Source organism: Vigna unguiculata, chromosome 6 (genome assembly GCF_004118075.2).
Source record: "Vigna unguiculata cultivar IT97K-499-35 chromosome 6, ASM411807v1, whole genome shotgun sequence".
Taxonomy (NCBI): domain Eukaryota; kingdom Viridiplantae; phylum Streptophyta; class Magnoliopsida; order Fabales; family Fabaceae; genus Vigna; species Vigna unguiculata.
In genome coordinates, this window is record NC_040284.1 from 16,602,863 (window position 1) to 16,613,869 (window position 11,007).

The 11,007-nt window shown below is 32.3% G+C and overlaps 1 protein-coding gene across 1 annotated transcript; it reads left to right on the forward strand.

Annotated features, from left to right (window-relative positions):
- Positions 1-521: 521 nt before the first annotated feature.
- LOC114188205 (citrate synthase, glyoxysomal-like) lies at positions 522-9,464 on the forward strand. The gene is made up of 13 exons (XM_028076765.1): positions 522-923; positions 3,813-3,993; positions 4,219-4,304; positions 4,990-5,094; positions 6,318-6,380; positions 6,581-6,690; positions 6,979-7,098; positions 7,265-7,340; positions 7,545-7,618; positions 7,789-7,909; positions 8,257-8,354; positions 8,457-8,580; positions 9,077-9,464. The coding sequence occupies exons 1-13, from the start codon at positions 684-686 to the stop codon at positions 9,206-9,208; spliced, it is 1,530 nt and encodes a 509-aa protein (XP_027932566.1). The 5' UTR covers positions 522-683; the 3' UTR covers positions 9,209-9,464.
- Positions 9,465-11,007: the final 1,543 nt, after the last annotated feature.

An 11,007-nucleotide genomic window follows, 5' to 3' on the forward strand; every position in this document is an offset into this window, starting at 1 on the left:
TGAATTCCTTAATCATTATTCTAGTTATTTCTAATACTTCCATTTTTTTGGAGAGATAAATGATAAAATAACTTCAAGAAAGAAAATGAAAATTTTTTAATAAAAAAATATTATATCATTTTGTTTACTTTTATATTTTTTTTCTATTTTAGAATAAGACTTCGAGTTTGTATTTTAAAAAATATAATTTTGAGAGGATTATTACCAAAATTAATCAATTACATTTTCGTAAAAAAATAATTACTTTATTTTATTTTTATTAATTATTTTTTTTATATTTATTCACACTATTAATATATAATTAATTATTAATAAAAATGTTAACGAATATTGAAAGCCTTAATCTATATACATTTTAAAATGGAAAGGATTAACTAAATTGTTAAAAGATCATGATTGTATTTTTAAAAGTGAGAGTTTCTATTAATGAAAAACAAAATTCAACTAATTAAATTAATAAATAGTCGAAAAAAATATGAAAAATAAAACAAAAATGGGAACACGTGCATTTTCTGCATATTCAACTCTGGAACGCACACGTGCATCAATTGCTGAAGCAATTTCTCTCTTCCTTCAAACCTCCAATTCAACTCTGATCCGCAAATCCATTGGCCTATTCAATCCTTTCCCTTTCTTCAATCATTCAAATTCTCCAATCAACAAGGAACCATCGACAAACAACCATGTCAACCGCTTCCGAACACACAGCACGCAATCGTTTAGCCACTCTCGCAGCTCACTTATTTCCCTCCGACGTTGCCGCCACCGCCACGATCCAACCCCTCCACCTTTCCGCGGCCTCCGGAGCCTCGCCGCCTGGGAACCTCAAAGGTACCCTCACCATCGTCGATGAGAGGACCGGAAAAAAGTACCAGATCGAGGTTTCCCCAGAAGGCACCGTTAGAGCCTCTGACTTCAAGAAGGTACTGCTGATGCTGATTCATTCTCCATTTCCGATTTTAGGAAGTGGGTTTTTGTCAATTGTTATTTTTTCGTTTGCTTTGAATCGTTTTGGAGTTGGGGTTGGCTCCTCTTTTTGGATTTGTGGTGTGATTTATGTCGATGTGCTTTTTAGTAGAAAGTTTTTTCTCTTGTGATCTTGATCCTTGAAAGGCGTTTTAATTTGGTGAATTGGGTTGTGCTCAATTTTACTCCTTTGTGATTGTCGGTAAATGAATTTTATGGTCACTTAGGTCCTAAAACTATGAAAATTTCAAACTAATCCTCAAAAATAGAAGCCGTTCCATCCAAGTCTCCAAATTTACTAATTACTATCATTTGGGTCTGTGAACTGAAGTTAATATTAACAATTTAAGTTATACACTACGCTTGTAACAGTTGGACAAAGTTGATTGAAATATCAAAGTTCAAGTTTCTAAGTTTTTTATTTTTTTTTAATTTCCTTAGTTTCAGAGACCAGGTAACTACACCTAACAATTTCAAGGACGAACTACGTTATTTTTGTGTCTCTTGAATTTGTTGGAATGAGTGAATCACCAATTTGGTTTAGGGATCGGTCGATTTGGTCACTGACATCAACATAGGCAAACTGATGTATGAAATTATAAATTGTCATACAGGTTGGTCTTTTTATTAGCTGGTGTCATTTAACGTGAAAAAATCTTAGTTGGCATGTCGAATACCTATGTCATCCAACTAAGCACACACATACCTGCCACTTAGTAGGGAAAAATTTGACTGAAATTGGATAAATCTTTTTTGATGAAATTGAACACCCATCTCTTTGTGTTCTCCATTTAATTGAAGTACAACTTTTTCAGCTCCATTTCGCAGCTCACACCATTATCAATTTCAGCTCAGAAAAAATGTTTCTAGAACATTTCCAATTCTAAAGGGCGTACATATACATGGAGTTAAATAAAAAATTTCTGCACTTGGTGGAGAATGAGAATTATTGTGATTGTTAAACTATAAAGATAAAAAGAAACATTGAGTTGAAACCACATTTTTGTGACAACACGGGTAGTTTATTTCTATTGAAATACAGAAATCAATAGAATAAATTAAAGAGATTTTATATCATCTAATAGTAAAAATATGATCCTAGAATAGCACAAATATGATCTTGATATTTCTCATATAAAGATGTGATCCTATATCTGGAATTATAGAGATATGATTCTTATTTCTGTAATTATAACACTGACCTTGTGTTTGAACAAGAAGCAGCAAAACGTAAGCAAGCAATCACTTATGCATTGGCTGAACTGGAAAATTTAATTGAATTGTTTGACTTCACCATGTTAGGACCTTAGAAGAAGACAAGTCTTAGATGTGGCTAAGATTCCTAAGACATGGTAGGTTTATGTTAGAAGAAAAAAGAACTAGTTACATCAGTTAGTTAGTAGTAATGTGTTGGAGTATAAGGTTGTGTTATATAAATACCTAAGTGAGTTGTTTGTAAGAGTTACTTTTGGTTCTTTGATTGTTATTGGGAGAAAGTCTGTTCTCTGTCTGGAGTGTTAACTTGGGGGAACTCTTGAAGTTCTATCTTTGCATTTCAATAAACGTCTTTGCTAAATCTCGCTCTACCTTTTCCTATTTCTCTCCCTAATTCTTTCAGTTCCTGAACACTGCCAAGAACATAAAGCCCAAGAACATAAGCTGTGGCCAATTTCAACCTGCATCCAGCTTTGGGGTTCCCCGCAAAATTCCGGATTAGGGTTTATGTGTTTCGAGTAAACTTTGCATATTTGATCAAAACTTTAGGTTTTGTTCATGTGGAAGTAATTGCTTGCTCCTTGTTTTAGTTCTTCTTGCTTGTACGTGGATTAATCCTAGCACTCAACTGCATACCACTGTGAAAGTCTTTTTTATTCCCTATATGTATGCACTTGGAATTTGAAATTTTGAAGAAATGTTTTTTCCTGTGCACTCATGAATAGTGTGAAGACAAAGAGAGGTGAGGTGAGGCCGGCCAACAGTGAGTGGGACCTAATGCGAACTTTGGAAGAAAGAGACTTTTCTAGGGAGCTGTATGTTGGGTCATTTTGTCAACAAATTTGACCTTTTTGCTTTGAGAAACTATTGGCAAAAATATTTTTTTGTTTGTGAGCCTAGGGTTTGAGTGTTAGTGGCCCTACCCTTGTGCTGGTCTTGAAGAGAGAAGGGGTCAATTTCATCAAAAATGATTTATCAAATTTTCAGTCAATTTATTTGGTTCCTCTTACATGGCATGCACTTTTGGATGTCATGCAAACACTTGAGGTACCAACTCAGTTTTTCTAACAATTTTACAAGACACCAACTAATGGATGGATTGAATTGATTGATAATTTACAATTTCAGAGGTAATTTTGCTTTTTTGTTAATGTCAGGGATCAATTACCTGACTGCTTTAATTTCAAGGATCAAGTTGGGGATGCACTAATTTGGCATTAGGGTCTCTCTCTTTTGTAATTGAGAACATGCAAAACGACCAAACTCCAAATGTTTTCTTTTAGTTATTTCACTTTATTTTCTATTTTCAAAAGTTTGTATAGAAAACAGTAAAAACCAGAAAAGGAAAAAAGTTGTTTTTCAATGATTCTTATTCAAGCATTTGAAAATAGGATAAGATGGAAACATTGTGAAATTTTTTTATTACAAGTAAAACTAAAAATGAAAAAAAAAAGGGTTTCACAATCCAAACAACTTTGAAGGTAAGTATTTTTTGTTTGTAGGTATTTATTCAGATTTTATAGTGAAGCACTGAAATTGTAGATATGGTGGTCTGTAATTAATTGTAATGATGTTTATGTATGCTAATTCTTAGTATTAGATTATAGGGTTTTTAACTTTTTGATGTGTAGATATCAACTGGGAAAAATGACAAGGGACTCAAGCTTTATGATCCTGGCTACTTGAACACTGCTCCAGTCATCTCAAGGATTTCTTACATTGATGGTGATGCGGGAATCCTTAGATATAGAGGATATCCGATTGAGGAATTGGCAGAGAAAAGCACCTTTACGGAAGTGTCATATCTCATAAGTGAGTATTGTTTAGTAATTTCTTTGCACGTGCATGGGGCTTTTGTTGCCATTGCTTCTGATAAATAGTGGGTTTTTCTTTTCACTGATGATTATCTGAGTTTCTAATTTTATATCACCAAAGATGCGTAGATGTAGTCTCCTTATTAATAAATTCAGGCTTCATTTTATGCATTACTTATATGTTTTTAGTGTTTGTTAAATCTATCTTACTCTATCATTTTAGTGTATGGAAATTTGCCTTCTGAAAGTCAGTTAGCAGCATGGGAGTTCAACATATCACAGCATTCAGCTGTACCACAAGGAGTTTTGGTGAGCTTTTCTGCTATCAAATAACTTACTATTGGTTTAAGGACCCAAATTTTTATCTGGCAACCTTTTTTGTTTCAGTCAGTAACCACTTTTAGATTTGTTAGCAAATCACATCTTTTGTATTATTACTTAAAAATTTAATATGGCAATTGTATTTTACATTGTCAAAAAACTTTGGTAGCTCTTTTTATTTTTATCTATTGGTTAGCATTTAGAGTGAACAAGTGATTCAAAGCTATTTTAGTAGATCAGAGTAAATTAAGCAGTAAGTTCATGCACATACACATACACTTCATATAGTTCATACATCATGAAGTCATAACTTGCACTTTAGTATTGTATGTCTCTATTGTCTTCACTCTCGAAGATATATTCTAGCAATGCTTTTATGGAGAAAATTGAGAATCATACTAAGCATGTTGTTATCTCACTTAATTGGATAGTTGATAAAGGTTAGGGGTGGTTCATGTATCAGTATGATTATTGTTCATGTTTTATGTTACAAATATTGCTATTTTACCAGACTGGTTTGTGTTCTAATGTATAAGCCTGGGAATTTCTTGTGCAATCACTCTACATAGTTCTTTTGTCATGATCATTCAAAGGAGAGTAATCAGGTTGTTAATTTCTTTTTAGAAGTACAAGTGTATTAAGCTAACAACAGCGGTATACATTTCTTTTGTAGGATATAATAAAAGCAATGCCACATGATGCACATCCGATGGGTATGCTTGTTAATGCCATGAGCGCTTTGTCTGTTTATCATCCCGATGCAAACCCTGCTCTCCATGTAAGTAACACAAACTTTGGCCAAGTTCAAGTTACTGAATTTTTTATCTGCTTAGCATTGATGCATAAATTATGGTAATATAATACGGATCCTTCAAACCTTACTTTTGTAATGGAAATATGCTAATTTTTTTTGTGTAACTTGTCCTATTTTTTTAAAATTTCTGTACTTGGCAAATCTTTTAGCTTGTTTCATTTGACTTTTTGAGTATTATATACGACAATAAACTTTGCTTCTCTTGAGATTAAAGGGATTTAGGCAGGTAAGGAGGAAGAGAGAGAATAGAGATTCTGAATAATATTGTCATGTAGGTAACGACATTATGCGCGTTGGAAGTGATACAAAAAACAAAGATCTATTTTTACTTATACAAGACTCTTAATCCTAATTGTTGGAAGTCCTATATCGACTAGAGATAAGGCCAATTTAGAGTATGTAAGTGGGTACAAACTTTACCTTACAAATCGATTTTATGGAGTTAAATTAGGCTTAAAATCCACTACATAGTATCAGAACCATTGTTAGAGTCTATCCTAGCGAGATTTGTGTTTGTTGGACATATCATTCCATCCGCTATCGGACCGCTATCAGATCATCTATTAATGTCTAGTTCCACGCACAAGATGTATATACCCCGGCATGAGGGGTGTGTGTTGGAAGTTCTACATCGACCAGAGATAAGGTCAATTTAGAGTATAAAAGTGGGTGTAAACCTCACCTTACAAGCAGGTTTTGTGGAGTTGAATTAAACTTAAAATCTACTTCTTAACACTAATGAAATAGGGAAACAAATAGTAAAATGTAACGAAATATGGAAGCTACTCCCTTTAAATTTTCTAAGATATTCAAAACTACTCTAAATATATAATGATGATACTATGATATTCCCTCTAGATATTCTAACTGATTCTAAGCATTATTGGAGCCCTTGAAGATTTTAGATGTCTACAAAAATGGGTAACTGGAATTTAGAATTAAATAAAAGCTCAGAACTACAGCATTTTATAAATTAATGTTATTTTTCTTTAAGTTACTAACCCTGCTGGTCTGAGTTGGTAGCTATTGCGTAAGGTGATTGCACTATTTAAGTGTATAATGAGTCAAGTAATTCAAGGAACTGCATCTTACTTTCCTAGTTTAAATAATAATTTACCTTGACTGTCTTGTTGTATTTGATTCAGCTTTGATTATTTCTCGTAACACTTTTTTATATTTTAATGTAGGGTCTTGATATCTACAACTCAAAGCAAGTGAGAGACAAGCAAATAGCACGGGTTATTGGAAAGGTTTACTTATTGAGTTGTCTTTATTCTTCTTAATTATCAGTCCATGGTATATGTAATTAATGATTCAATTATTCTGAATGCTTTTCATGCTTATCGGTTATTTTCTGAATTTTTGTGAAATATTTATTCAATTCAATGCTAATTTGCAAGGGCTGTCCAACTGCTTTGTTCCATCATCATTTTTTCTACTTTGACTGCAGATAACGACAATTGCTGCTGCTATTAATCTTAGATTGGCAGGAAGACCGCCTGTGCTTCCATCCAACAAACTTTCTTACACAGAGAATTTCCTATACATGCTAGATTCTTTGTATGTCTTACTGTGTAAAGTCTGATTGATATTTGAATTAACCTGAAGTTGTTTCTTGTATTAAGTTATTTCTTTGTCTGATCTTCATGATGCTTTTCTTTTTCTGTTCTTCATATATATAAAAAATCAAAATCTTTGAATCAGAAGTAACAAGATTTACTCACCAAAAAATACTATGTAGTATGATTTAATCAATGATGGTAGAATTGTAACCACATTAGCTGAATTTTGTTATCGGGAGACTATATGGCATAAATCAAATAATGTCTCCATTATTCATGTTTTCAGTGGCAATCGATCATATAAACCTAATCCTCGGCTAACTCGAGCGCTAGATATTATCTTCATCCTGCATGCAGAACATGAAATGAATTGTTCTACATCCGCTGTGCGGCACCTCTCATCAAGGTAGAATCTGGTACATAAAAGTACGAGAGTTCTGCAAAACAAATTTACTGAGTCTGCTTTAACTGCGTCTAAATATTCACAAGTGACACAATTTAGCCCAAGTAGTAATTTTCCAAGTAAAAGGAAGTAACCTATCTCATCACATTGCCTTATTTTTACCTTGCAGTGGTGTTGATGTATATACTGCTGTTGCTGGGGCTATTGGAGCTCTATATGGACCTCTTCATGGTGGAGCCAATGAGGTAATGTAAATACGGAAAGCAAATAGAGTAGAGTTATATCTAACCTTTGTATAATGTAGAAACTACAGGTTAAATCTTCATGGCTTAGGATGTTCTTGTGATTATTTTACCATTGCTTGCTTAAATACGGAAAGAAAGTAATGTAGAAATCTAACCTTTGATTATACTCATTTGACTATGCTAATGTAACTTTTTGTTACGCAGGCTGTACTCAAAATGTTGAGTGAAATTGGAACTGTTGAGAACATTCCAGCGTTCATTGAGGGTGTTAAAGCCAGGTGGCTATTACTTATTTCTTTCTTGTATCTTTGCGTTTTCCCTTTTCTGTGTAGAATAGTGGTGTAATGACTTGCTCTTATGTGACTCCTACTTTTTGGGTCTCTTCACCGCAAGTAGGAGAAATGATAGTTTTATTTGATATTATTGTCTGATGTGTTTCTTTCTTCAGGAAACGAAAGCTCAGTGGTTTTGGACATCGTGTGTACAAAAATTATGATCCAAGAGCAAAGGTCTTAAGAAAACTGACAGAGGAAGTGTTTTCCATTGTTGGCCGGGATCCTCTTATAGAGGTGTTTATCCATTTTCTGTTATCTGTTTGTGCTGTTGTGTATCTGTTGTATGTTCCTTAAACTGAGTACGCTGTTCATAAGGCCTATGATTGGACTGTGAATACAATATCTAAATATTATATTTTAAAAGTCTTTTTTTGTATTATTTTGGGACATTTTTAAAAACAAATGTTACAAACTGTTTTGTATATGTATGTGTACAAGTATTTGAATTTAATTCTATAATAATCCAGCCAAATTCTTTGAGCTTGTTACTGCAAAAGTTCTTATACTTAATGAATGTCAAATCATTTCAATAAATTTAGTTTGAATTTGTAAGTTTCATCTGAAATGACTTGATTGTGCAGATTGCAGTGGCCTTGGAGAAGATTGCACTGTCTGATGAGTATTTCATCAAGAGGAAGTTATATCCAAACGTTGACTTCTACTCTGGATTAATTTATAGGTAACCTACTATTACATTAAGTTTTTGTAACCACAGAGGGTAACATATGTTACTCCCCCAGATTAATTGACTAGGATTGAGCTCATTTTTTTGTACCATCAGGGCCATGGGGTTTCAACCTGAGTTTTTCACTATTTTATTTGCCATCCCTCGAATGGCTGGATACTTGGCACATTGGCGAGAGTCCTTGAATGATCCTGATACAAAGATTATGAGACCTCAGCAGGTTATTTCCTTTCTCTAAGTCATTTTTCTGGTTATATTAAGTAAGGTCTTGCTTATTGGCATAATCATTTTGTTAATGCTGATATGCTTGTATGAATGTTTTGTTATGTAGCATTCAGTATCACATTGAGGCTGGACTATATCTTTCTTTAGTAATGGAAAATATTTGTAAATACATCAGATGCATATAGTAAACCATCACATTGGCATAATTGTACTAGTGTTGATGTGATGGTGGAAATGACTCAAGCATGGGTACTTTTGGATTAATCGTAGTTAGTTTTCTGGAACATTTTCTAATAGCAGACATTCCATTAGGCAGTTAAACAAATATCACAGTAATTTGCTGTGGATTTTTTGGTAGTTGCAAATTGTCACCATTTTACTGTTTTGGTTTTTTGAACTACCATTACAGACTGATTTTTTTTTTGTTTTTTATCGTGAACCCGACAAGAATTGACTTTTCTGACTAATTTTGAAATATCTGATATGTTCAGGTTTACGTTGGGGAATGGTTAAGGCAATATACACCCATGAATCAAAGGACTGTATCAGGTAACACTGATAAACTTGGTCAATTGACAGTATCAAATGCCTCAAAGAGGCGACTTGCTGGATCTGGGGCATAACTTGGATTTACTAGTGAAACTGCCAAAGTGATCAATAAAATCTAGCTCCAGAGAAACTATATTTTTCTTCTGGTACATAAAAGTATAATGGTTTATGTATAAATTATGGCACCATGAATAAAATCATTAAATAAAAAACAGACTATGGTGTTAGTATTTTGTTTCTTGTTATTTTTCTACCTGGAAAAAACTCCTTGTATTTGCAATGCCATATATAATTTTGATAACTCAGTCTCAATGTATTGAATTTGGAACAGATGCAGGGTAGTTCAACTGTTAGAGAGGGTAGTTAAACAGTAATAAATGATTTATAGGCCAATAATTTGTTTATAAACATAATCTGTAATAGAATATTAATAAAGTAAAACTAATGTTGATCATTATTAGTTATTGGAAATTTAGTTTTATAATAACAACAGTGCATAAACTAAAAAAATTGAAAATAGTTTCAATGAACGAGCATAATCTAACCGAACTTTTGTTGTGTTTTTGTGCTCTTCATAAATTATACAAACTTGAAAGTGAATTAAGTTTCGTCCAGTCTCCAAAAAACTTAAATCAGTGGTAAAATTGAATTTTTTTTTTATTTTTCATTATTAATTTTTTTATCCTGTAAATTAAATTATTGATCATAATGGCAAAACATAGCTTAACACGTTAATATGTGTATTTTTTAACTTTAAAATTCAACTGACGGGAAAGTTTAATTCTACTATTTATAATAATATATAAAAGGATTTTTTAACGTATATTTTTCTATTTCATTTTGTTACTTTTCATTTAACAGTTTAAGCTATTAAACAACATATTTTATAGCGGATAGAAATCAAAGCATATAAGTCCAACACACACAACATCATATTAAGTAAGATTAACTGAAATATTATTACATGTCCAACTAAAAGTTTCTAAAAGAATATACATCAGATATATACTGATAACAACTAAACATATGCACTTATAGTTGAACCAATTATAAATGAAATTACATCAATCAAACATAATCTTCATTCAATTTCATATAAAGATTATGACTCAATTATTCGAAATACTTGCATTGATATCGAATTGATATAGAATCCCGGTAAGTTGTGCATTTAATGTGGCATCTCATGATCTTCAAAGTGAGTGATAAAAAAAAGAATTATATTACATATAAGGTTAGCCCATTAGTACCTATGGTCTAGGGATGTTAATGGGGTGGGTAGGATACTCGTATAATTTTTTAATATCCACGATATTCAGGAGTATCTGCGAGTATTTACAAAAAAAATAGAAATAAACATTTAACAACATATTTTAATTGTAAATTCAAATAAAATACAGTACATAACATTTATAAATTTTAAACAATCATAAATTTTAAACAAAGTTCAAATAATCCATTTAAATAGTGTTGAATGACACTTTACAAAGAAATGAATTTTTTAAAACTAATTGATAAAAAATAATTCATTCAAAATCAATATGTTAATATTTTAATCATGTTTTTTATTTTTTTTATATTTAAATTAGAGTATAGCGGGCACAGGTACGATACTATGATACCCGTACCCGTTCCGTTAACATACGGGTATTAAAAATATCAGTATCCATTACCCGCGGGTATCCATTTATAATATCCATTTTTCACCCATTGCGGGTTTTATCCGTGGGTACGAATTTTTTGACATCCATATGGTCAAGGTAAAATCCCTAGACTAGGATTTCCTACTCCTCTCACCACATACATTATTCCTCTCTAATTGAGAATAAGAATGGTTATTAGACATTCCAGACAATCCAAGAACCTATACAGA

Bases quoted from the DNA above. Each gene is read 5' to 3' on its own strand.
- LOC114188205 (XM_028076765.1), top strand. From the start codon at position 684: ATGTCAACCGCTTCCGAACACACAGCACGCAATCGTTTAGCCACTCTC. The intron at 7,341-7,544 runs GTAATGTAAATA...TTTGTTACGCAG, and splicing joins TTCATGGTGGAGCCAATGAG to GCTGTACTCAAAATGTTGAG. The intron at 7,619-7,788 runs GTGGCTATTACT...TTCTTTCTTCAG, and splicing joins ATTGAGGGTGTTAAAGCCAG to GAAACGAAAGCTCAGTGGTT.